The 27,934-nt window shown below is 39.9% G+C and overlaps 1 protein-coding gene across 1 annotated transcript in view; it reads left to right on the top strand.

Annotated features, from left to right (window-relative positions):
* Nucleotides 1-27,595, top strand: part of PCDH11X (protocadherin 11 X-linked) — a 728,776-nt gene extending 701,181 nt beyond the window's left edge. Inside the window, exons 7-8 of the mRNA XM_033137147.1 lie at nucleotides 23,079-23,511; nucleotides 26,901-27,595. Of these exons, the coding sequence (XP_032993038.1) occupies nucleotides 23,079-23,470 (392 nt within the window). The 3' untranslated portion in view covers nucleotides 23,471-23,511; nucleotides 26,901-27,595. The remainder of the gene's footprint in view (nucleotides 1-23,078; nucleotides 23,512-26,900) is intronic.
* Nucleotides 27,596-27,934: the final 339 nt, after the last annotated feature.

Genomic DNA, 27,934 nt, shown 5'->3' with positions numbered 1-27,934 from the left:
TTTTTTTTTTGTTCCCCCCCTCCCTTTTATACAAATTTATTCTGGGGAGAAAATTGGATTATACATTTAGATGCAGTTGTTTGTACTAAATAGCAGTTTAAACCCCCATAATATTGAAGTTCACACTGAGTTCATGCAATACACATGGCAGCAATTTATAAAGAGAGAAATTGCAATGGTATTGCATCCCCCTGTCTCATTTACATTTTATACAAATAGAACTGAAATTCAGATTAGTGATTTTTATTTATAGGATAGGGTGAAACATCCCATTTAAAGTAAAACATACATATTTTGATTATATTTTTTATTTTTTATTTTTGGTAGAGGTGCTCTCAGCCTTTGAGGCAAGGAGTCAGTTTCACCCATTATAACTTTGACTTCTGAAGTATTTGAAAGAAGACTTAGCTGAAAAGAAGGTTCCTTTTCTTTCTGTTTTCTTTTTTTGCAAACATTTTCAGCAGCATTGAAAGCCCTCCTCTTTTTATGATTTTTTTATTTTTATTTTTTTTATTATTAAAAGAGTACAAAACTGCAATAATCACAAGCATCGCTAGTGGTATGTCCACACAGGGATATTTTCGCAATGGGAATTGTGCACATTGTTAAAAAAAGAGGGAGGGAAAGAAAACTGCTTAGGAAACTTTCCCCCCTTAGTACTTGTAGATAAATAAAATGTATGTAGGCAGTTGAGGCTGGTTTATTATGGTGAATGGGGATCTGCCCCACCAACCTCTGTCTGCCCTCAGCCACTGGCTTGTCTTCCTACATAATAACGAGACCAGGAAATGGCAAAGCACATCAGCTTCCTTCTCCTTAGCCTCAGTGTTGCCCTTGTATAACTCAGTAGGGAAGAGGATCAGGGCAAAGCTAGAATTAGTTGACTCCCGCTATCATTCGTTCTGGCCCCATCTTCTGTATGAGCTCATCGTGATCCACCCTGCGAACATCAATTGGTACCAGCCACTACTGAGTTTGGAAAGTGCAAGTGCAGGTTATTGAAATGGAAACATTCTGGATCTGAAGGGTAAAATGAGGATGTGTAACAGATACTTTCTTGATTTTATGAGTATAACTGTCACACACTGGTGGAGTTTAAATATGTTTTTGAAAGGAAAATGTATAATATATATGTTTGTGTTGAGGCCCTATTATATTAAAATGCCTTTAAACCCCTTATATAAAAACACGTTTTTAAAATTGTATGGTATGGCGTGTTTGAATGTAATCTTAATGCCATCCAATTTATATGTTCGTTGACTCATATTTACTGAATTTGTTTTTAGCTGTCTCTGACAAGCGTTGTCGTACTTGAAACACTTTTGTCGCAACAGCAGAAAATTGGAGTGCTTTTGAAAATAAATTATACTAATGTTTAGCACCTTCCAGTGAACAACCCCCCCCCAGCCATTTTGTTTTCACCAAAGCTGTTGGTGCACACAGAGAGAGTATAACTCATGACCCATCTGGAAGCATTGCCCTCAGTTCAAATCAGCTGTTTGTCCTCTGTGGTGGCTATAGATAATCAAATAAAAACATAGAAAGCCATGTTAAACTCAGTCAAGCTGTTGGTCCATCTAGCTCAGTACTGTCTACACCAAGGGTAGTCAACCTTTTTATACCTACCCACCCACTAATGCATCTTTCTTGATGGTAAAATTTCCTTACCGCCCACCAGTGCTCAATGGAAGGAGGATTCAGCTCGTGCCATAGAACCCCCTACCGCCCACCTAGAATCCTGAAACGCCCACTAGTGGGCAGTACGGACCAGGTTGACAACCCCTGGTCTACACTGACAGGAAGCAGCTCTCTGGAGTTCCAGAAAGATGACATTCTCAGTTCTTGGAGATGCTGGAAACTAAACCTGGAAGACGATTTATGACTGATCCTCAAGAGACAAAGGGATAGGCCTTAGGCAGCACCATGAAGTGAGCTGGGGTGTGCAAGGACAAGCTAGTAAAGAAATTTGTAGAGTAAGTCGGGAACAAAGAAAGAGTCAAAGAACAAATCTGATTGGCTATTTAGTGCCCTGCCATCATCACAGTTGCTATCTGCTGTGTTTGGCTGAGATGACTATAAGTAAAGTTACCCCTGACCATTAGGTCCAGTCGTGGATGACTGTGGGGTTGCGCCGCTCATCTCACTCTATAGGCCAAGGGAGCCGGTGTTTGACTATAGGAAACTACAAAATACCAGAGCCAAAACAAATGAATAGAGGAGAACTGATTGGCTGCAAGCAGACTTGAAGACCATGAAAAGGGTTTTCAGGAAATGCTGTCCCCTCCACCATGCACATCAAAAGCTGTATTTTACCCCTGGACTGGCCAGACGTCTAGTTCAAATAATTGTCCCTTGGAAGCTGCATTTCCCTACTGGCTGCTGGAATGGGACACACTGTGAAACTAGTCTTCTGGCAGTAGAATCACTGCCACTCATTGGAACACGGCAGAGCAGAAGAATGGTGTGGTTGGAACAGGCTCTATGCACTGGTGGAAGTGTTGAATTGGCTACACCAGAGCAACCTCACTGCCCCTGACACCACCCTGCCCTGGCACCATCCCAGAACCAGCAGTGCCATTGCTGCTGGAAGTCCAGCTGCAAAGCACCATCCCACCCTGTTGTTTTCTCCTGCCTTCTTACTCAATGGTAAGTATCCCAGTTGATTCAGTGGTATCTATGCAAGCAAACATATCTGTTATGGAAGGCATGGGATTGTCACTGAAAACAGTTCTTACATATCTAGTTATATCCATCTTTTCAGTTGTGCCTGCTGAAAACTCACCAGTGAGACAATAACATCATGCTGCTAACTTTTCCTCTTGCTGCCAGAGAAACATGATAAGGAAGATATGCAGGGAAAATTACAGACCATTAATGTGTGACATCTCACTATGATTTTGATGTCTAGGTCCAACCTAAGTGGTCTGTAAAACCATTCAAAGGGAGGAAGAAATTGATGGTGACAACATGACTGTTCCCAAAACATTAAAGTGAGAAGTGAGTCTCTTCTCTCAAAAATGAGATGGGCAGAGAGAGAGAGAGAAGGAGACTAGAGTGGAGAGAACAGGACAATCCATGATCTCAAATTGTACCATTCATAAATTAAGTCAGTGTGAATTATCAGGAAAGCCTGCATTAACTATATTCTCTAAGCCTATTATAACATCCAATAAGTCTGTTCAGACTGTTAGGCCCAAACTACTTTTAAAGAGTATTAGGGATAATAGATGTTCTTAATTAGGTTAAATGCTGAATAAGTGTAACATTTCTCATTTTACCTAGATAAATGAATCAACTCTCATGATACTGTAGAAGTGCCATTATTTAGTCAAGAGACCATTATCGCAGAGAACAATTAACATTACTTTTTTTTTAACTATTACATTTATTTTGCCTTTGTAAGGTATCCTGAAGGGCCATATGAAATACTGGGTGACACAATCATCTTGGAAAGTATATAATGGTTAAGAGTTGAGGCATAGGGCCCAACACTAGATCCGCTATAGGAAATGGGGTTTAGCTCCCTAAGATTTCATGAAGGCGTTGCTGTTCAGAGTCCTTGCCTGGTGTCCCTAGCAATTGAATCTGTGGATAGTGATGGATCCTACCAATTCTAAAGGCTCCCGATTTTAAATTTATTATTGTCTAAGGAGGATTCTTGAAATATTCCATGAAATTTAATTTCAAATGATATTTTCCTCCATCTCTTCTTAAAATGGCCACAGTATAGATTCATAATGACAAAAGAAGTGTCCTATATTGTCAAACTAAATAGTCCAGCAACATATTTTTCACAGTGGCCAACAAGATGCCACTGAGGAACTCAAAAGTAGGACATGAAAATGATATCCTTCTCCCTGCTGTTGCTCCCCAGCAAAGTGGTACTCATAGCCTCTGAATCTGGAAGCTGCAAACAGACAAAATTTATACCCAAAGGCACACCAACAGCCAGAGATATAATAATGTAAGTGAACACCTCACCACATATATTCCTGCCTGGCACCTGCACTCCTCAGATGGCGCATGCCCCAGAAGTATGCTTAATTTGGACTAAAAACAGGGGTTTTAGTGTTGCCATTCCTGCCCTCTGGAATTAATTAGCAGCTGAGATTAGGCAAGGACCTATCATTATGGTATTCAGAGGCATTCTGCCTCCATTAGTGGAGGTGGAACATAACCATCGTGGCTAGTAGCCATTGATAGTCATAATGAACAGAGACTTGGGGAGAGGATATCACCAGTTCTGTCTCCATTTTGGACTTCTCTTGGATGGATCACTGAGTGCTTTTGAAAGATAGCTCAATGAGGCTGGCAGACCATTCTCTTTGTCTCAGTATAACAATTTCTGTGATGAGGAGGCATACAAATTCGCAGCTAAATGGAGCTGAAAGAGAATGACAGTGATTAGAGGATGAAAAGCTAGTGACTTCTTGTAGTTGAAGTAAGAGATGGCTAGAATACAGGCAATACTCGTATAGAAAAAGGCCTGAAACTTTGGCTACACCCATCATATGCAAGTTGGGACAAAGGCAAGGGGCTTGTTAGCTCCCTTCCCTTCAGTGTAAACAGCAGCAGAGACTTTTACAGAATCTCCCCCTTTTATGCAGTTCAAATACTCACTCAAATATTATTATTTATTGAATTTGTTAGCTACTTTATCTTGCCCAGGGCAACCCGAAGTGACTTACAACCAGACAGACAGACAAGGATATAAGCAAAAGACTCATTTAAACCCCCTGTCTACCACATAGCTGGAGATATTTCTCTTGCTTTGTTCCTTAGCTATTTGCTGATTTAATTGTGTCAAGGCTCCAGATGGATGAATCTGTCAATTTCAGTTTCAGTTTCTAATTTTTCTATTCTTAAATTCAGACCTCCATGTTTCCATATAAGTGTTGTATGATATTTTGCATAATATGCACATTTTGGGGCAAGCAATGTCCCTGATATAATACATTGTTGTATGCTATTTTCACTAATATATGCACTTTATTCACACGTTCCCCTAATATACACATTTAGGTGGAGAACTGCATCACCAAATTCAGAGAAGTGTGATTCATTGTGATTCAAATATTCAATCTGTGTTTCAGATTGAATTTTTTCCCAGCAAATGTGATTTAGGTAGGTTCACATTAAAATACAAACAAAATCAAAATTATCCCCTGTCCTTCGCCAAGGCCCATAGGCAAGAATAAACAGTTGTGGTTAGAAATGAAAGAGACATTTGTTTAATCCACATTTTAAAGTGAACTGAATTAATTTGTCAGTCCTTGTCAGAGACTGGGCAGAAGAGGAAGAATGGTGGAGACCTCCTCTCCATCCTGACCCTTTCAGGGAAGAGGAAGAGGAAGACAGTATAGATTTACAACAGGGAGGTCACAGCTCAGAGGCAAATGAGGGGAAAAGTTGGGAAACAATGGGAGAGGAGGAGCAGGCAGAGCTGGAGCAGCAGCTGGCTGACACACTGTCATTAGAAAGCATTTCAGACCCACCATCTCCCAGAACCCGGCAAGCCTTAAAAGTAGGAGAGCAAAGAGCTTAAAGACAGGGCACTTAGCGGCACCCATAGAGGAGGTGACAATGATGACAAATGAGGAAGGGGGAGAGACAGGGGTGGAGATTCATTCAGGACAATGCTATTATCCAAGAAGAACTGTAAGAAACTTTTCATTGTCTTTATACTTTACTGGGCAACCAGCTGGGAGCCACTGGCAGCATCCTGACAGTCCTAGACTTATATGTGGCTTGGAATGCAGGTGTCATTCAAATTATGCACTTTTCTGAATTTTGCAATGCACTTCAATTTTTTTTTAAATGCACATAAATGTCTGTTGGCTAAAAGCTGTAGAAAATGTGTAGATGATGATGTCCATAATGATTTCTATTCCACCCTTCTTCCAAGGATCACGGGGTGCTTTACAACATAAAAACACAAGAATAAATGATATAGTGGAAAACATAAACAATAACACCACTATTAAAAGGCCACAGATAGTATAATTAGCCAAAGGTCTGGGAGAAGAATAGTGTTTAGGGGAACAATACATTTTTTAAAAACATACAAAAATGTGTACAATTTAAATGTGAATCTTTCATTATTATTATTTTTAAAAGAAATCCACAAAACAAAAGCTGCATGAATTTCAGTGATCAGTGTTCGTTTACCCATGGGAAAAAAAATCCTGTTCAGTTGGACCGTGTGATTCATCGCTTATCAAGGATATGCATAGTATGCATATGATAGTTTCACCAGCAGAAAATAAGAACTATTGTGTTCATATAGGGTGGCTGTAAATCAATTACAGAAATGTCACATCCGGATAATACCCCATTAGCAGTGCCCTGTATGCCACTTGCTGTCCCCTTATGTTTATTGATAATTAAGAAGCTGATTGGGATGTCATGTTAACAATAAGTGCCAAGTGTCCTTTTTATCCTTTGCCATGAATATGAAACAGTGCTCTCTCTCTCTCTTACACACACACACACACACACACACACACACACGATTGTTCCATTCATGTTGGATGACAAATGGCACCATTCTTCTTCTAATGTGGCTGCAGGGTTAAATGACTTTATTATTATTAATGAGTCATTGCTCCAGCTGCCCAGAAATGGAGGAAATAGAAAACATAAGAGACTGAAGTCTGAATAATTACCAGTCTAATTACTACCTTTCACATTTCATTCATCCGGGGGATCCGAAGGCTGTCAAACATCCTGCTTTCTCTTTCCTCTTAAAAAAAAGTCTTTAAAAATGTGCATTTTTGTAATGTTACAAAAATAGGAATAACACAAAAATGATCAAATATATCAACAAACGTGATTCAGTTTTGAATTCTTCATTTTATTTTATTTTTACTTTCCTACAATATATAGCAAGAATTAACTGTGCTGCTAGAGCATAAATCAAGGGTTCATGTGACCACGTAAAAGTGTCAGTTTTTACATAATTCAGTAGACACAAAAATGATCAACAGGTAGATGAATATTTAACACTTCATTAATAGTTTCCATTAACATTTCCTAAAAAGCCTGTGATTCCAATGCACCTTAAGACAAGATCACCTTTATTTTCAGCAGAAAACCAGCTTATTGTATGAGCTTGAAATGTCTTTAAAGCATTTCTTTGGTTCCAAAATACCATTTAATAACTAGTCATCTTTAAAACAAAATATAGTATATTGCCTATCTAATAATAATAAGAGTACAATATTTTGAGATAGCATCATTTTATCTACCTCCATAGCCAGTTCTTTTCCCCTTTTGGTAAAAGAAAAGACTGTATAAAGGAAATTAGGATTCTGCAGGGGCAGAGGAAATCCTGACAATAATCTCAATTGTGTATTTTCCAAAATAACAGAGGCACTGGTCTAATGAAGCAATCCCATGCATGTTTATTGAGAAATAATTCCTACATTTTTAACAGGGCTTATTGCCAAATCAGTAAGCTGGGGAAAGCTTTCTACATTTGTGGTAAATCTCCTATTTTGCATGCAGGAATTCCCAGTTTCAATCCTTGGTATCTTCACTGGGAAAGATTCTTCTCTGGAACCCTGGAAAGCTGCTGCCGGTCAGTGTAGACTGTACTAAGATACATTGACTAATGGTTTGGCTTGGTTCCAAACACTTTAATCCTGTTAAGAATCAAAGCTCATTTTGTTCAGTGGGGCTTGCTTCCAAGTAAGTGGGTATAGAATTGCATTCTAAGTGTATTTACTGTAGAAATGAAGGCTAAATCCACATTGTGATAGTTGCAACATACCTGCTGGAAGCTTTCTTTCTATGTTTATTCTATGGCTCTTCCAATAAGACATTTTATATGGAATTGTCAATATCTATATCCCTTAGGCTTTTAAAAAAAGATAATACTGGTAATTTGCTACTACTTTGAATGGGGAAGAATAGCTATCATGGCCCTATCTATCATATGCAATTTTATTACTTATTCATGGTGTTTTATTTTAAATCCCAGATAAATCAAAAGACAATCTCCTTCCATACAGATTACTTTCCCTCCCCTGATAAGGTCAGTGGTATTTTTGGAATGAGTTTATTTTCAGCAAAAATATTCATCTTTACGACATTTATTTTGCGCATAAAAGATTACACCATGTTGGAAGGGCTAACTCCAGAAAAGCAAACATTAGTTTAAACATATGAATATATAAGGAGCCCTGCTGGGTCAGTCTAAACATTCATATTCCCCAGCATCCTTTCCCCAAAGTGGCCAACCAGAGGCCTATGAGAAACCCACAAGCAGAACCCCACACAGACCCTCGAGGTGTCCCTATTTTCCAGGGAAGTCCCTGATTTAGAAAAGCCGTCCTGGTTTCTGCTTTGATCCTGGAATGCTCCACTTTTCCATAGGATGTCCCCATTTTCATCAGAGGAATGTTGGAGGGTAATGCCCACGTGATACCCACTTCTGATCTAGCATTCAGAGGCATATGATCTCTGAGAATAGCCAGTAGCCACAGGAGGAGAAGTATTTGGCAAATACAGTTATAAAGAGAATAGGATTATATGTTATGCATGAAATACATATATACAATGACTAAATATAAATCCTTGGGGAAATGTTTTCAGGGAGCACCTGCTATTCATTGCCACTTCTTGAGCCACCTCTGGGTAGAACATAAGGGATAAAATCCTGATGGATCAGGTCAATGGCCCATCTAGTCCAGCATCCTCTTCTCAAAGTGGCCAACCTGATGCCTGTGTGAATCCTAAAAGCAAGACCTCAATACTATAGCAGTGATGAATGGTAATTGTCCTTAAACAGGATATCGTATTTTTTATCAACATATATTCCAAAGTATCTTAACAGGTAGCCTAGTTCATGTCCTGATCATTAGCAATTTCTATCACCAAGAGAACAGCCCAAACAAGATGACTAGGACTGAGCAAGCTTCTTGCTGGAGACAAGGAAGCAGGCTCAAAATGTTTGACCAAGGACCATGGACAGCAATCCTTTAGCTGAGAGCAGGAAGGACTAGTTGCCCCAGCACTCCTTGATGCAACTTTATCCTGAATTTTGACATTTGAGGTGTATTTTTTTAGGACCCACCTTATTTATGTGTTTTGAACTGTTTTTAATATTACAAATTAATTGTTGTAACTTGTCATGGGACCTTAGGCCATAGCTGTGTAATCTACTGTGGAGAATCAGTACACTGTTTTCTAGGTGCTACAACGTACCAGTTAAAATATGGGTTCTTTGTTTCACACATTGCCTCCTTGTAGGAAGCAATATTTTGGGCTACAGGGAATTTGTCAGTTGAAGCTCTGTACAGCCTCCTTGATTCTCAAAAGAGACAGTATATTACTCAGATTTGAATTTGGGCAATTGAATGTAGAATTTGATGTTTGTGGGTCTACTTAGTATGGGTCAGAAATTGGGTCTGCCTGCTGAAGGATTCCAAGGACTCAGGGTCTGAGGCAATGCCAGTGCATTAGAATTGACTGAGCATATTATATTGCAGAATAGCTTCTGGTTTAGTTTATTGCCACAATATCAGACATTTTATTTACCAAGAAATATAATAATACACTTTAGTAGATTGCCTTTTGGGATGCTAAATTTTATACATTTGTCAAATATAATATATCATTACATATACATTTTTGTTTTGTTTTGTCTTCCATAACAAATGGTTCCATAGAACTTTCAAGAAAAGCAGAACAATTGCCAACCATCTCTTATTCTACAAGTTACAGAAAAAGAGAAAAGCAGTTTACTCATTGATACTATTGATTTCTTAAAGGAAAATCACCACCATTAAATGCCTAAACAATTATGTATTTCCACTCAACCCTATCAAAGGCTTTTTACAGAATTTTGGAGGGATGGAGATGGACAGCTGCTAGCTTACTTAATGCTTTATGCAGAGCAAAGTACATTATGCCTAGGGATCACTGCTATCTGATCATGTTGCCTCTTTGTTGTTGTTTATTGATTCATATATATTTCCAAACCACTTAGTCAAAGATCTAAAAAGTTTTCATAATACAACTGGAGTAAATCACAGCTAAAACCCACAAAAGAATACACACACACAAACAAACACACACACCCAGATAAAATGTGTACAACTTTTGAAACAAGTATAGATAACTAAATTATATTTGGGTAGGCTTCATGAAATATTTTAGTATTCAGCAGACATCTAAAACAGTATATTGGGTGTGGCTGCCTAATATCAATAGGCAAGGAATTGCTGCCAGTCTAAAATAATGACTTTTTGCAAATGCAGAACCAACTTTATGTGGTGCTTGTAAAAGTGTGGTCATATAGGCACATATGAGACAAGGTGATACCATAAGTAAACTGGTCCTAAGGTATTAATGTCTTTATTTACTAATAGTAAAACCTTGAACTTTGCAATAGCAAAGTGGCAGCCAATGTGTAATATGCACACAGAATCTTACCCACCAGCAATCAGGCTGAGGCATTCTGCCTCTGATAGTATTATTTCCATTCATTTTCACCAAAAGTGATGCCAATATAGGATTTAATTTCAGGTCCATAGAGGCTGATTAATGTTATGAAAATGGGGGGGGGGGGGACAGGTCACAGGATCTTTTCTACAACCACATTTTCTTGTTTCCTCTCTCCTGAAATCTGTGTTCAAACAAGAGAGTTTTCTTTGTACAGTTGCAAATTTGCATTGCAACCATCCAGGAATCATGGGACTTTGTTGACTGATGGGCCACTTCTACAACAGTGTATTTCTATTTTTCTAGTGCTAGCCCTGGTCCCTACTTCCAATGGATAGCTTTGGTGCAACCAATTCTATGTTTCAGTGTGGGGTGTAGGGATGAGAAGTTTCGAGAATGTCTGGGCTCAAAAGTTGGCCTCAAAGCTGTGGGCTGGAACTGGTGAAGTACTTTCTAGACTGATAAGATGCTGAGACATTAATGGAAACATTCTCATGCAAGGAACTGAGAATGTCACATTTGCTTGGGTAAGAATATCCATTAGCAGAGATCTTGGATTTACAATTGAGATGCCAGTAAACTATGAATCTAGTTGAATGGGAGTACTTTCCATAATGGTGTCATCTGGCAGCTTCTAGAGCTATGTGCAAAATTATCTCTATTTGGGGAAATAGAAATTGAGAGGACGTTCTTCAGTTTCTCACAGGTGGATCTCACCATTAGCAATAATATTAGCAGAGCTTCTTTTTCCCCTTAATGTTTCCCCCTAAAACTGTTCCCTATGTTCCTAATCTGATGTATCAGTTCTGTGTAAGCTGATTGGGTTACAGTCGATCACTGAGGTTTGGTGTGTGGAGGGGTAACAGGTTTACTTGTACAGTATGAGGATCTTAAATTATTCAACCCCTTGAACAGTTGTATTATCTGAAAAAGGGGGACACAGAGTCTGTGGGAAGAAGTGAATTTTCCTGACAAGGAGTATTCTGTGCGCCAATGTCTTCTCCTGCCAGTTAATCCTCCCTGCTAAGGTTGTACTGTGTGATTAAGCAGCCTAATATGCAAAAGAGAATTGAAACTCCTCCATCCAGTTTATGAGAATTAAAATGTACTTTCCATTAATAAGTTTGATCTGATGACCCCTACTAATTATGCATGAATGCATGAACCTTTTTATGGGATTTTCAAGGTTTTAGCTGGAGGACAGTGTTCTTCCTTCCGATTTCTTCTCTCTCTTTTTTTTCATCAGCAGTAATGAGCAGTCATAGCTTCCTACCCACATGAAAATAAAGCTAAATGACGTTAGTTTGGTTATGTACTTCTCCTCTTAAGTGCCCTCATTTGGAACTGGCACATTTTAAATATATTTATTTTATTTTATTTATTTATTTATGTGGGAGAAGACGGTTAAGAGACTTTTTTTGTAGCAACATAATAGCATATTTTGAAAGCTTAATTGAAGTCAAGATTTCTTTCCATTGTCATTTGATTTAGAGAAGTGCTTTGATTTTTTCTTTTCTTTTGAGGTTTAAATAAATGCTAAAGCAAATCAAGGGAGGGGGGGAGTAGAATCACATCTGAAATCACAAAGACAGGCCTGAAGCCATAATTTTGTAATACAAAAGCCAAATATTCAGTTTGTTTAAAGATGTGTGTTCCACCTTGTTAAAAGTGTATATGCTATAGTGGAATGTCCAAAAATTTAGAGACCTTCAACCAACATGCAATTCTGTGCACAGCTGGTGAATAGGAACCTAGGAAGCTGCTTTATATTGAGTCAGACCCATTGGTCCATCTTGCTCAGTACTGTCTACACAGACCGTCAGCGACTCTCCAGGTTTTCAGTCAGGGTAGAATTTCCCATGCATAAAACCATGGTCCCGCTTCAGAAGCAAAGACCATGTGAATGCAGCCAGAGAGAGCCGGGGCATGAAGAGCCTGGAGATGTGGGAGAGAAGAATGTGCATTACTGCCTGCCCATTTTACCATGCTTGCTCTCCAGTAACTCTTCAGGATGTCCTCTTTTTCCAGTAACCCAGTGATCAAACCCCCAAAATATTAACCCTATATTTGGGTTTATCGGCATAAGCTCAGGGAAGAGGATGAGCCTCCACTTATCCTGAGCAGTGGCAAAGGGAACATCCCATTTCCTCTCCATGGCCACTGCTGCCAGATAGTAGTGGCTGCTGGACAGTGAGTGAGGAGGAGAGCATGATGCCACCGAGGCCCAACTCTGCATGACAAGCCAGCTCTGAGGGACAGGCAGAGGGCAGGGCCACCCTGGGTGGGAAAAGAAGAGAAGCAGAGGGTATGATATCAATGACCAAGCTGAGATACAGTTACAGGTGGGTAGCCGTGTTGGTCTGCCATAGTCGAAACAAAATAGGAAACAAAATAGGAAATTCTTTCCAGTAGCACCTTAGAGACCAACTGAGTTTGTTCTTGGTATGAGCTTTCGTGTGCATGCACACTTGGTATCTGAAGAAGTGTGCATGCACACGAAAGCTCATACCAAGAACAAACTCAGTTGGTCTCTAAGGTGCTACTGGAAAGAATTTCCTATTTTGTTTCCTATTTTGTTTCAAGCTGAGATACATCAAGGATTATCAGCATTCCTAAATGATGGTTGACATGACATATGTTTCAAAAGGTGATACGCAACATTGTGGGGAGACAGCTGCTCAAGGAATACCAGTGGGTGAAAAAGATCTGTTTCAGTGTATCTGAAGAAGTGTGCATGCACACGAAAGCTTATACCCAGAACAAACTTAGTTTAGAATCTATAATTATATATCTTCATTATATTTTCGACACACACAAAACTGAGATTATGTATGTGGTGTACTGTACCACAGTGTTCCCCAACCTTGGGCCTCCAGCTGCTTTTGGCCTACAACTCCCATCATCCCTGACCACTGGCCTTGCTAGCTAGGGATGATGGGAGCTGTAGTCCAAAAACAGCCGGAGGCCCAAGGTTGGGGAACACTGCTGTACCAGATAGCTGTCAAGTTTCAGCAGCAGCATTTGAGTGTACCTCACCCAATCTTCTATTGTTTCCAACCCCTTAATCCCTGAGCAGGTACTACTTCCTCATTCTTATCACATCTCCAGTAGACATTATAAAACACAATCACAATAGCCTTTGCATACATATAAAGAGGCTTCTCTCATTTGAATGATAGCATATACCATGTTGCCAGTGACTCTTGATTAAATAAATAATTGAACTTAAGTGTATACACATCTGTTTAATTGGTGCTAATTGGCTCTTATGCCTGGTTAATGAGGGAATGGAATAATTATGCAATTGTTAAAGGGGATATAAATGCCTTTCCACAATGGCCAGAGTTACCTTAATTTGGCTAAGCAGCTTTCAGTTAATTAGCCTTTGTTTCACTTACAAAGTGCCATCTTTAGATGCTCCCCCCCCAATAGCTGGATTGTAGTCCAGTTGACGAACCATTGAGAATGTCATTATTTCTGCACCAGGTTTCCTTTAATCTAAACAGCATGCTGCATCCCCATGGAACTTGCAAACACATTTCGTGGTGGCAAGGCTGTGTAATTTGCTGTTATTAGGGAATTCAATGCAAATTATGCCTCCCCATGCAACAGTGAAGGCTCTATTTTCAATGTGTTTTAATTTCTATTTGGCCATATGTATAAACCATCTTTTTTTAATGGCGGTTAACCCTGTTGGGATAGATAGCAAATGCCTGTTTGTGTCAGAAAATATGATACACACATTGCTTCTGCCTAATCTCTGCCTAATCAGGAACCAGTGCATTTCACTTAAAGCTGGTGAGAGATCTGGATAAATACTAGACTCTATGTCCCTTGAAATAGGGGTCAGATATTTATTCTTTCCCCCAGAAACCTAGGTGCAACCTGAGACCTAAAGTACCTAGCAGATACTCATCTGCCAGGTCTGTAATCTCCATTTTGAGGCCGATGGGAATATCCAATGTAGAGATATCCTTGTTCTGCTGGTGAAACATTGTTTTGCAAAGGGAGAAAACAAAAGTGCATTACCAAAGATTCTTGTGCAATAGAATACACAACAAGAAGCAGCAATTATGCAACAAGAAGCTGCCACTGCACAACAAACTTCCATTAGTACAGTTGTTGCATTGGATTCCTTTGTTGTGCAACCATTAAACTTGTCCACCAGTGTAAGGGCTCTTGCACCAGAGTGGACAGAGAACACTGAGTATAGCTTGAGTAAGTAGAAGCTCTGAAGGGCTTTCTTGATCCTCATTGGTGTTGTCATTCTTCAACATTCATGGGCATTGGCTTTGAGCAATCTGGTGCCTGTGGGTCTACTTGGGATGGATGATAGGCTTTCTCATTCACTTGTTGAAGGTGTATCTGCATACTTCCATTCATGCATCTCTATGCTCATAGCTATCCTTTCTAGCGAAGTGAATGGGTGAGCCCTTATGCATCCGCAATGCAGGTTCAATATGTGGCACTAGCAATTAAAATGATACCAAGTAGCAGGGTATGAAACACCTCTGTGGCCTTAGCCAGCTGCTTCCAGTCAAACTAAACCAACCTTCACTAACCTGGTGCCCTGCAGCCATTTTGGATTACAACTCCCATCCACCACACCCAGCTTCGGATAGCCAGGAGGTGAGCAGTTCAAGGTGGAACTCAATTTGATCAAGAAAACCTTTGTAAGGGCTCCTATCTGAGAGTAATATACCTCTGAAAGCATGGTGAGTTGAGGAACAGTTTACTTCAAGGAAAACAGCTGGGGCTGATGGGAGCTGTAATCCAAAACAGTTGGAAGGACACCAGGTTAGCAAGGACTACACTAGACAGTACAGTACTATACTATGTGGACAGATAATTTGATAACAGCTAACTTTCTATGTTCTTAATTGGCAGCCACATAATCATTTCAGTATTGCTGCTGCAATTATTTTTTTAAACAAACAAACAACAATTTACATTTCAAAAGGAATGTATGTTTTAGAACAACCAACTAGACTGTCAGTGTTGGCTCATGGGACATCAGCAACTTTTATGCCCACCTAGTTTAATTAAACAACAACAACAAAACCAGGTCAGTGGTGACAATTCATGGATCTTCAACATATCTACAGCCTATTCAAATATCCTATTAATGTGATGGGGTTTAAGAGGTTTCTGCATGATAAAGTATGTGAAGAAAACATTTTGTAATAAGGACATTTAGACTACCCTGAGAATATTCCAAGTAAACAATGAACTCCTTTTAAATAGCCCCCTTTAAATACTTGATTGGTTTAATGGTCTTTATTTTAAAATATCAGTCATTTGTATCAAAATAGTATTACTTTTCATCCAGAATCATTGTAGTGTTGTCTGATATGCCCTGTTAAATAAAAGAAGCTCCTATCAATGTTTTAAGAAGGAGCAGTTCAAAAGTGAAGCGACTAATGAAATATTAAAACAAAGCCGTTGTTATTTATACCTTAAATTTAGCTCAACGTACCACCTTCCTTCCAATACAGATGCTTTAGTGTTGCGAATATGCATCAAATTCTCTGTAAAATAATGCAGAACCATTACAATTCATTACAATTTCCCTTTCAAATATTTAAGGATTGAAGAGGAAAGAAAGGGTTGTTGTTGTTGTTGTTGTTGTTGTTGTTGTTGTTGTTAATGTTTATCCCCATGGGGAATTATTAGCTCCAAGGAACCTGCTCTCAAGCTCTTTCTAGGATAAATTAACAGGATTGCCCAATATTATGATGAAAATGTATGGGGAATATATTAATTTAACACAAACTTTGGAACCAAGGGTTTCCTTTTCCAATAATATAAAACAGTTCACTTGTCCTTGATTTTTTGTTTTTAAAGAATAAACTCTTTATAACAGACCAAAAAGAAACCTGTCAATGACTAATGTGCATTCTACTTCAGTCTATGATTAAAGAACTGTAAAGCTTTGGAACTTTTAATCACAGTCTTATTTTTTCCTCAAATTTATTTAAACTTATATGGGAAAACTAAAATATTCATGGCAATCTGTTCCCAAAGGCATTTTATTATTAAACCAAAAAAGAAAAAGAAAAAAGGTAGAGTATATTATAACAGCAATCATTTTAGGGGTTCTACATTAAAGTGTCTTGGTACTGACCTCATTAAAGCAACCCGACTTATACTAACAGACGACTTCTACTTTGTTCTTCATTTTTACTGTCATTTCGGGTCTCTTACATAGCTAAAGCTGCTAAATTATGGTACCCAAGTGGCTACTTCAGGCCACCAGAGTAATTCTGAGCCATAATTTCCTCACATTAGGCCACACATCCCGCATAGACGGGAGTACAACCTCTAGCAAGAAACCGGCATATTCCTTATTAGCTATTGGCTGACATGAGCAGTTTAAGCTTGTCATCGGCATCACTTGAGCAACTTCCTGCTGAGCAGATAAGACTGCAATGTGCTGCTGGAGCTGTTTAAAAAGAAATGTTCCAGCAATTGAGAGAGCCACTTCTGGGCTGCCGAACAAATGATGCTGGCCCACCAGCCATGTATTCATATATGTACCGTGTTGGGGAAATATGAAAAGTAGAACAGCAATGGCATAATTATGGCAATTTGCTTAATTGTGTGCTAATTGTTGCTTGCTTTGTGATGAAACGAGAGTGGGTGCAAAGGAAAGTTGGATGGCTCCCATTCAGAAGTGTGTCAAACTCTGTGTTGGCTTTTGTTGAGACTTCGCTAGACTGAACATTTCTCATTACACAACACTAAGGAAAATTCACTGTATTTAAGTGATTTTTCTAGTGTTTTCTTTTCTTTCTTTTTTCAGTTGCAAACAGGCAGCTATACTATGATTCAAAATCCCAGCAGCACGGGAGTGGCCCATTTTTCATTAATAGAACAGTTCCATGGGGACACACAGGGATTTTCCAGAATGCGTGCAGATAATTCCCTGGCTTGTAAACGAGGACAGATGTTCCATATTGATAAGCTACACCAGAGCCTCTGTGTGTGTGTTTAGTTCTTGAACTGTAATCAATAGGGAAGTTAAGAACATATATAGCTGCCTAGGCTTCATGCACATTTATTGTATATTTGCTCAATTGGTTTCAATGTGACTATTAAGCCTTGGACAAAATATATGCTGCTTTATTAGAGTAGATGTGTTCACATGCTGTGTTCAACAAGTGTACTTTCCGTGTCCCCATGTACACAAAAAAACTGTGTAATCATACAATTGTTCATATGCAGTTTTCAGTCTGTTTATACAATAGTTGAGCTGAACAAATCAGTTAGTGTAACTTCTTTAATGCCAACACTTGTAAATGTGTAGGAACATTGGAAGCCATGAGTCAGATGATTGGTCCATCTAGTAAAGTATTAAATACACTGCACTGATTGTTAGTGGCTCTCCTGTATTGCAGGCAGGGTTCTCTCTTAGCCCCAGCCGCAGATTCCAGGGATTAAAACTGGGAACATCTGCATGCAAATTAAATGCTCTACCACTAAGCCATCGCTCAGCTTTTAGAGACAGCTTGAACTAGTCTTCATTGTAATGTGTGAACAAGTCTAGAGTCAGATGAGCTCTGAGGAGTCTAGGCTTCAAATATCACCTCAGCCATCCACTCACTAAATGCCTTCTACCAGCTTCAATTGGTTCACCAGCTATGGCTGTTCCTGGACAGGGATAGCCTGACCATTGTAGTCCACGTGTTGATAAACTCAAGGCTATATTACGGTAATGTGCTCTACATGGGGCTAACCTTGGGTCTGGTTCAGAAACTTCAGCTGGTGCAGAATGCAACAGTCAGATCATTGATGGGTGCATCTGGGCAACAGCATGGAACACCATTGTTAAAACACCTGTACTGGAAGTCCATCTACTACTGAGCCAGGTTCAGGGATCTTGTATTAATTTTCAAAGCCCTAAACAACTGGTCCATGGTACCTCAGGGATCACCTGAGCCCTTATACCCCCAGCTTGATCACTGAGATCATCTGCAGGCACATCGCTGGTCATTCCTTGAGTTGGCAAGGCTAACTTGATAAGTAGAGACTTTAGTGTCATTGGCCCAGTATTACAGAATACAGTGGTACCTTGGTTCTCAAACTTAATCCATTCCGGGAGTCTGTTGGACTCCTGAAACCATTCAAAAATCAAAGTGCTGCTTCTGATTGGCTGCAGGAGCTTCCTGCACTCAAGCGGAAGCCATGTTGGATGTCCAGCTTCCGAAAAACTTTCACAAACTGGAACACTTACTTACAGGTTTGAGGCATTTGGGAGCCAATTTGTTTCACAACTAAGCCATTCGAGATCCAAGGTACCACTGTACTCTGCTGGCAGAGAGGTAGCTGAATCCGCTGAAAACCTTTCTATTCTGTCAAGCATATGCAAGCAACCAGGAACACCTCTTTCCACAATAGTTAATTGATGTCCGATTTTAACATATCTGTCTATCTATTATCTATCTATCATGTATCTATCTATCTATCTATCTATCTATCTATCTATCATCATCATCTATCTTATGGTTTAATGTGCTATTATTGTAAACCGCTTTGATTTTTTAATTGAAATACTGGTGTAATCTATATCTATATCATCTATATCTATATCTATATCTATATCTATCTATCTATCAGTGTACTTGGCCAAGGCACTGTTTATCTGTCAAACCTACCTTTGCTGGATTGTTGTGAGAATAAATGAGTGGATGCATTAGAACCACGTACTGTATACTGCCGTTTTTGGAGAAAGTGCTGGAGTATATATATATGATGTAAAATAAACATGATTTCTATTACAGAGTAGGGGGTTTGAGACAATAATACCTTCCAGATAGTGGGCACCTGTCATAACCAACATTAGTCATACTTGGAGCAGACCCATTGAAAGGAATGGATGTAATGTAGGTCCATTAATTTCAGCTGGTTTACTGTAACTTAGATGGATGCACTCAGTTTTCTTTACCAGGCAGATTGCAAGGCTGTTTGAGCTGTTGCTTTGAAGAAACTGGTTCAATTGCCCCTGAGGAACTATGTCCTGACACAAAACACACTGGGTCCAAGCGAAATAATTCATGTGCATCTTTGTGATCTCTATGGCATTTCCAAGGGCAGCAGCTATCAAATCTGCTTAATTTGTGGGGTTTCTGTTCCTTTTACATCACAGGAAAGCAAGAATGCTTTACCAGCCTCTTTGTTCTACTATCTACCATTATTCCTCATGGATAATCATATCTCAATCCCCATTTATGCTTGCTGTATCTGACTTTTGTCTCTGATAAAAGCCTCCCTCGATGGATAAGAAGAAAGATTTAGAGAAGTCAATTGGGTTAAGTGATTTAAAAAAAAAAAAAAAAGAACCTCAAGGATAGCTACTGGCAATACTGCAACAACCTTGATTCTTGTCCCATACTCCACTTCTATATATAATTACTGAAAACTCTTTTAACCTACGAGTGATACAGGCTGATGAACAATGAATAAAAGCCTTTAAACTGCTATGCTTGTAAGTCAAACTCAGATCTGTATATTTGAGGAGACAGGAATTCACCTGACAGCCTTAAAGGCGGGGGGAGTTCTTATTTCTGGGGCAGACAGATTAAACAAATATGATCCCACTGTTTGCTCCCCAAAGCAATTTGGAGTTCAAATAAGAACAGGATGTGTACTTTTACTGTGTCTGTGTGTGATCGACATAAAAACAAAAAAAGACAGACAATAGTACTTAAAACCCAGGAAATTCCGCTTTGCCCTGACTCTGCAAATAATGTGGTAGTTTGATCAGGTATGTGCACTGTAGCTATAAAATAGAGTCACAGCAGGTATATTATCCTGCAGACTTTCTTCTTTTTCTTCTACTTCACAGTGAAAATAGATTCTGGGAAGAGAGAGAGAATGAAAGACTAAGAACAAATTGTGGGGGGCCCTGCCCATATGGGTGGTTGCCTTATAATCATTAAAATGCATGGGGCACTTTTCCACCAACCCCAGTCTGCCTATAGCCAGTCCCCACCTATTCCTTCCTACTTGCAACCTGTCCAGGGTCTGACACAGCTTGTCAGCTTCCTCCTCCCTTGTCTCTATGTTACCCTCATAGACAGAGCCAGTTCAAGACATTTTGGCACCTGACGTGAACCACAAAATGGTTCTGGAGTAGGGAAGAATGGGTGAGTGAACAACTACATCAGGAACAAGGGAGGGAGGAAGATCTACATTGGAAAGATCTTTGGAGGAGGCCACCAGTGCCTCTGACATGCCAATAGGCCACTGTAGAGGAGGCATGGGGTTGCTGCCAAGGAGGTGGCAGATCCATCCTCCAAGGAGTATACCATAGCCTTTGCGGCTGCTGCAGCATATTCATTGGAAGCCAAATTTACTGCTCTGTTGCCTCATCTTGCCTCTTGGGTAGGCCGGCCCTGCTCCTAGAACTCAGCATGGAGGAAGGTGGGGGAATGAAGCAGATCTGAGTCACTGAACCACATCAGGTAGCCTCCACATTCAGACAAACAAGGCTGTTTCGCAAAGAACAAAATCAGGGTTTAAACCAAAGCTTATGCAGGGTTGCCATATGTACTTTTTTTTCCAGGACACGTCCTCTTTTTCATGGGTAGAGTCACCATAGCTATCCATAGTTAAATGTGAATGCACTGGTGAAGCATATCCCAGCAGTATCGCACTCACAAACTGAGGCCTGCTGACTGCAGGGGTCTACTTAACCAGGGTGTTACCTGTGGGGAACATATTGACAAAGCAACACCCAGCAGGATTGAACTCTCTGCTCCCCATTTCATGAACAGAAGGTTCAATTTAGTTCTCTGCAGTGTTTTTTGTTTTTTTGTTTTGTCAGGGGGGTGCCCTCCCTACTGTATGTTTAAGAGAGTTTAAAATCCTAGTTAAATGTAAGTTAAGTCTGACCCCTGAAGTATCTGGTTCTACTTTGGAATTAGGGAATCATGTAAATTCAATGTGCATTCCTAGTTTCTGTGAATATACAGAGATATAGAGCATGTTGCATTATGTCTGCGGGTTGCTTCTACAACAGTGGACAACAGTGTTACCCATAGAATCAAAGCTTAAGACTTCACACTCTGCCTTCAAAAAGATATCTTTGTATTTGGTGTAAATGAGAACAAAAGCACCTAAATGAAGAGACCATAAAAACATGAAGAGTGAAAATAATTCTCTTTCTTTTTGGTGTGCTGAAAGTTATAGGAAGTGTAATTCTGTGGTGGGTGGAGTTCTCCTCATCTGATTCAGAATAGGGCTATTTCCCTTCTTCCACCAGCATAGGAAAAAGACCACATATTTGATAACTTCAAAAAAAAAAATACTTACAAACTTTCCAAAGGTTAGATTCATGTGCTTCATGTGCACAGGCAGTAAAACTTGGCTTAGTTACAAAGTGATGAAAGTTCCTAAATTACAGTGGTACCTCGGGTTACAGACACTTCAGGTTACAGACGTTTCAGGTTATAGACTCCGCTAACCCAGAAATAGTACCTCGGGCTAAGAACTTTGCTTCAGGATGAGAACAGAAATCATGCGGTGGTGGCGTGGCAGCAGTGGAGGGCCCCTTTAGCTAAAGTGGTACCTCAGGTTAAGAACAGTTTCAAGTTAAGAATGGACCTCCAGAACGAATTAAGTTCTTAACCTGAAGTACCACTGTATTGGTAGAGGAACTAAAGAGTGACTGGTGAGAGCCACGAGGGGTGAGATGGAGCCACTAGCTCAAACATCTTCACATGCTGAGCTTCTCAGGTAGACTGGAGAGAACAAAGGTTTGATTACCTAGTTCCTCTCTAGTTGAGGGAAGTGACTTAGCTAAGCCTGGCAAGGCAGCATGCTGTATGGTATTAACCACTTCATGCATTAATTAGACTTAAGCATGTTGTTTTATGAGACTGGTTAACTTGAGACTGGTTGTCCCACATGAAGCAGGCTTCAGATTCCCTCTCCAGCATCTCCTGGCAGGGCTGGGAAAGCTCCCAATCTGAACTCCCAGAGGGTTGCTGCCAGTCAGAGTAGGATATGAAAAAAGGCAACACGTGGACCAAATAATGTAGGGCAAAATGTTTCTTATTAATATCAAATAATATGCAGCGACATTTCTTTATATTGTCAAATAATATGCAGCGAAGACAGCATTCCGGATAAGTACACTGTTTCGGTGTAATCTTCTTCAGTTCATAACTTAATATACATGCTCCTTACATGGAGTAGTGGTCATGGCCGTATGTAACATCCTGCTTGTAGTTTGCAACACAGGGGTATCTTTTTTGTATTTAGCCAGTCAAAGTAGACAGTATTGAACTAGAAAGAGCAATTGACTGATTCAGTATAAAGCGGCTTCCTACGTTGCTATAAATGTCCGTAGTTAATGAAATCATACGTGTATAATTACAATAAAGCTAAAGAGTTGTTCAGTTGAATAGTGTTCTGAAACTTGTTATCCCAGAACATCACAAATAAAATTAATCAGGAATGGAGAACTTGTATTCCTCTCACTGTTGCTGGACTCATAACTCCCATGAGTCATAGCTGGCATAACCAGTTCTCAGGAACGATGGAAATTGGAGTCCAGCAACATCTGGAGGGCTCTACAAGAAATAAATATTCTTAAATGACACCTAATCTTATTCTCTTTTCTCTTTAAGCTATTGAAGTGAACCTCCAAAAAGCTCTTGCTGAAGCTTCTGAAACCTGCACGCAAGAATGTCTCATCCTCGGCCATTCTGACAATTGCTGGATGCCTCCTTCCTTGACACAGTACCAGCAATCCAACCCTCCTTTGCCAGCATTCGGCTTCCAGCAAGGATGGGGGTGTGGAGCCATGCCAGAGGGCAGGCACACCCTCGGAAGGCCCCTTCCGAAGGATGATACTGACAAAGGCCAAGGGGGACCCAGGCCTCAGTTCTACAACACCTGCGAAAGACACTGCCCCAGTGAAGACCCAGTCAAAGTCATTCCTCTTGCAAACTTCATCCCGGCCCAGGCAGCCTCCATATCGGGGAAGAACGCTACTTTGATCCACGAGCACCAACTATAAAGGCATATCTTGACAAACCAAGCTATTTCGGGCTTTAAAGTGTGAGTGTATATAGGCACAGCTTAACACAATTATAATGCATATGCAAACCTATTCAGGTTTGTTAATATTCATGTATATAAGAATTCTGAGTTGAAGCTGAAGAGAAGACCTCTATCCTAAGTAACAAGTTAAAGGAAATTCAGCTTAATCAGTATATAACAGTATGCAAAAAACAAAAGGGAAAAGGGAAACAAAAAAGTGTGATTCTTTCCCAATGAGCTGTCATGACACAAAATATCATTTAAATACAAGGCTGGTATCCCTTTTTTGATAGAAGTGACAGCAAGTTTTGGATAAGATCTGCTCAGCAACTGTCAAAGAGGAGAACTTTCGGATAAAGTCTTTGCTTTCAGGTCATACTTTTAACTTGTAAATAATAATAATAATAATAATAATAATAATAATAATAATAATAATAAACACCCAGTATAATTATTAAGTATACTCATGACAGAGCCTTGCAATTCTTCATGAGGGAACTAAAAATGGAAAGTAAAGTATTCCTGTTATGTTGGTGAGTTCCAAAAAGGGAAACATTAGGAAGGGGTGGTGTGGTACATGCAACCCACAATATGGCATGTGCCTCCCAGAAGACTAAAATGGTGAAGGGTGGTATAAACTGTTTAAAACAAACAAACAAAAGTGATCTGTTCACATGCACTTGAAGCACCTGAAGAGATCTGAGCCTTTGCAATGTTGCATTAAATGTGCAATAAATTTATTCTCCACCGTAGCCCAGGGAACACACACCTACAATGTCCAGTGTCTTCTGGCTTGATCAGGGCATCTTGCTTAGTGCTGGGTTTGTAAGCAAAGAAGGGCAAAGACATTTAGGAGAGGAAGGGCTGGTGTGGTATCACAAAGGGTTGCAATAGACCGGTCTCTTCCAGCCTTGCAAACTGCAGGGAATTTGATGCGTTGTTTCCTCTATCCTACATGTGCTGCAAAGCTATCACTGAGAAACTGGTAATGATGAGGTGTAGAGAGGGAAGGTTTTTTATATTAAAAATGGGAGTCCACCTGGGGAGCACATTTTGTGTGTGTGTGTGATATCCTGTTGCTCCACATGCCATTTTAAAAAGCACAATGGCATGGGCCCCATCTGCACTATGCATGTAAAGCGGTACTGTGCCACTTTAAATGACCATGGTTCCCCCACCCACCCACAAAAAAGCCTGGGGAATGTAGTTTGTTAAGGTGTGCCGAGCATTGTTAAGAGACCTCCCCTATTTCCCTCACAGAGCTTCAATTGCCAGAGTGGTTTAATAGTCAAACGTTATTCCCTCTGGGAATTATACAGGTAGTTCTTTAAGAGGAATAGGGGTCTCTTAAGAACTCTCAGCATCATAAATGTACTACCATTCCCAAGATTATTGAGTATTTAAAGCAGCATGATAATGCTGAACATTTATAGTGCAGGTGGGGTCTAGATCTCAGCCATAACAAGGTCACAATGTGAATGTGATGGCGTTACCGCGATAAGCAGCCATTCCGATTTTGTTATGTAAAACATTAAGGAGGGAAATATTTTATTCTGAATGGGTGTGAAGAAGGAGTATACCTCCTAGTATCTGATTTGCTTTGCTGAGCTATGATAAACTGCTGCAGCAGCAATCTGGGGGAAAAGAGGGGGCAATATAGAATCATATGTCCCCTCCCCGGCATCCAGACTGATTACTAGCTACTTTTGCCCTCCTTGACATTTTCACATAACTTCCTCTGACAGGCTGCAAGGTGCCATGACACCATCAGGTTTGCAACATGTGGTGAATAAGCAGAAGAATAAATAGCTCCTGGCGGGGGCATTTCCCCTTTTCATTCCCAAACATTTTCTCAACAAAATTAACAAACCTACAAATCAGGACAGAGCAATAAAGAACCCAAGCTAGCCAACTTGGAGGAGAGTACTATTAAACCTTTTACAGCACAATCCTAAGCATGTCTTCAGAGACACAAGTCTTATTGAACTATGCTGGTTAAGTGGGGTTGGGATTCTAGCTTTAGGCAGGGGAAGCAACAAGACATTTCAGCTTTCCATACAGGAAACGATATACCTCTTATCTTCCACTTTTTCACATATTATTTTCACAAGTATAGTTTTGATCAGCAAAACATCCCCAAAGCAATACAGAACCTACCTTATTTTGGAGTACTACTCTTTGAAGTGACACACACACACACACACACACACACACACATAAAATCAGGGGTGCAGAACCTCAGACCTGGAAGTTCAAAGCACCACTCCAGACTTTCTGGCCCTTGTGACTCTCCCCAATGCTATGTTTCCCCACCAGGCCACACCCTTCTCCTCTGGTCATACCCCCCACCAGGCCAAGGCTACATGCTCATGTGCTTTTTCCTGAGTGGAATTTGTCCCTGAACTGTGATAGTGCTTCTAGCTGTGCTAGAGAATGCGTGCATGCAGGTCGTAGAAACCTCTGACATTTGCACAGCTGGAGTGTAGCCTGCTGTACAAATGTAAGAGCCACACTTGTTGCTCTGTATGCTTTTGTGTCTGGGTCCACCTACATGTTGCCTTTCACCCTATGCATCACTGGCCAGCTCCCCCCCCCCCGTGCCCCCCACTGCCTTCTTTGAAGTTTGCCCACACATGAATGCTTTCCTTCAGCTGAGAAAAGAGTCCCCCGGCTCTGCTGTATATTATGTCTCTGTGGGTGACTATAAACATTCCTAACTTTTTTTTATGCCCCTCGATTCCCCAATCAAATAGATAGACCTTTATTGTGTGCCTGGCCCATGCAGAGCTTATATGAGGCCTAAGTCTTGTTAGGCTTAGATTATAAACTGAAACACAAAAACAAAAAAGCAGCTGGTCCTTGGTGGGGGCGGCCCCCCAACCAGTTTAGCCCTCTGAGGCCCAGGGCAAGTGTACCTGATTGCCCTCCCTGCCCCCACTCTCTTCATGGGCCTATGTTGTGCCTCATGGTGGTAAGCAAGTATCTTCTAGGAGACAACATTGTGGTAGTTAATGTATGTTGTCAGTTCCTGTAGGTTTCACTCTATAACTTCACACGCTGTATGTATAAAGCTATTAGGCAAAATAATTCTTGGCATTTATTTATTTTTGCTCAGTCTATGCTGAAGCAAATCACTGGCATTAGTCTAAAGAATGAGAGGACCAGGAAGCAAATGTTTGATGGATGTAATTATGAAGTCCCCCTTGTTAACGTTATTCTGTAGCAGCTCAAGGTGATGTACCAAGGAAGATTAGACATTTATGACTGATCTCTGTGTGCTAGTTTTCATATGCAGTATAATGAATAGTGAGCAAAGGCTATACCGGGTAGAGAAAATATGTCTTCTTTTCTTTTCTTTTTTTAATATGAAAGAGTCCTGATCCCCTTTGCTTTTTCTTTCTCCCTAGCCTTTGATTCCTGCAGTCTTGTACATTCTGCAACCAAATAACCTGTCTGTAACACAATCGAACAGCTTTCCTAGCTCCAATTTTACTTTACCACAGACAATCGAAATTTGATGGAGAGAAGGAAGCAAAGTGTGATTGAAAAGAAGAAGAAGAATCTTTTCCTGTGAAAAGAACTTCATGTAGGCTCATCAATGTAACTTTAAAATCTGTAACTTATGAGCAAACCTCTGTGTGTATAATTACTGTAATATAAAATGGCTTGTAAATTTATTGAAATTCCTGTTGTCGAGGGTTCCAATGAATGCTAACAGAGTTTCTCTGTATTGCCCTCGGCAACTATAAGTAGCTTTATTATCCCCACTGTTATTCTGAACACATTTTGCTTTTAACATGTAATGTAAAGTAATACTAATAATAATAATAATTACAAGAGAAGTTTCACTTTTAACTTTCCAGTTGCATTTAATTCATATAAAGCTCAGGCTATGTTATTGTGTATCTTTCCCTAACCCCACAAAATGCTTTGTCTGAAATAGGGCTCACTGCATGTAAATTCTGGGATACATGTTAATGCTTTAGATACTGACACAATGACTCGGCGCTAATTCAAGCACAGTAAATACTTTGACAAATCAATCAGAAAGCATCTTCGGTTCCAGGAAACCTTCACTTAAGTCTTCAGTGTTCGCTTTGTACTAAAAAGAAGAAGAAGAAAAGCTTCTTTGTTGTTTTAGAAAATAGTCAACATAGGCCTTGATCATGTACATGCACATATAATTGTTAAGTTTAAAGTTTACTTCTTCCATTTAAAGGTTAATCTTATAAATATTGTTTATATGCCCTATTGGGGGGAGGGAGAGAAAGTTGATTAAGTTTGCATTTAAAGGCAAGCCTAGCAAATCCAACCAAGCTGAGATGGAGAGCTTTTTATATCCATGGAGGCAGCCAACACCTTTTGGAACCTTTTGCATATCTGGGGTTCTCAAATGTGCTATGAACCTTCATGGAATTATAAGGCTCTCACTGCAGATAGT

This window comes from Lacerta agilis, chromosome Z, assembly GCF_009819535.1.
Source record: "Lacerta agilis isolate rLacAgi1 chromosome Z, rLacAgi1.pri, whole genome shotgun sequence".
In the NCBI taxonomy this organism is placed as follows: domain Eukaryota; kingdom Metazoa; phylum Chordata; class Lepidosauria; order Squamata; family Lacertidae; genus Lacerta; species Lacerta agilis.
This window is presented reverse-complemented; position numbering and strand designations above follow the sequence as displayed.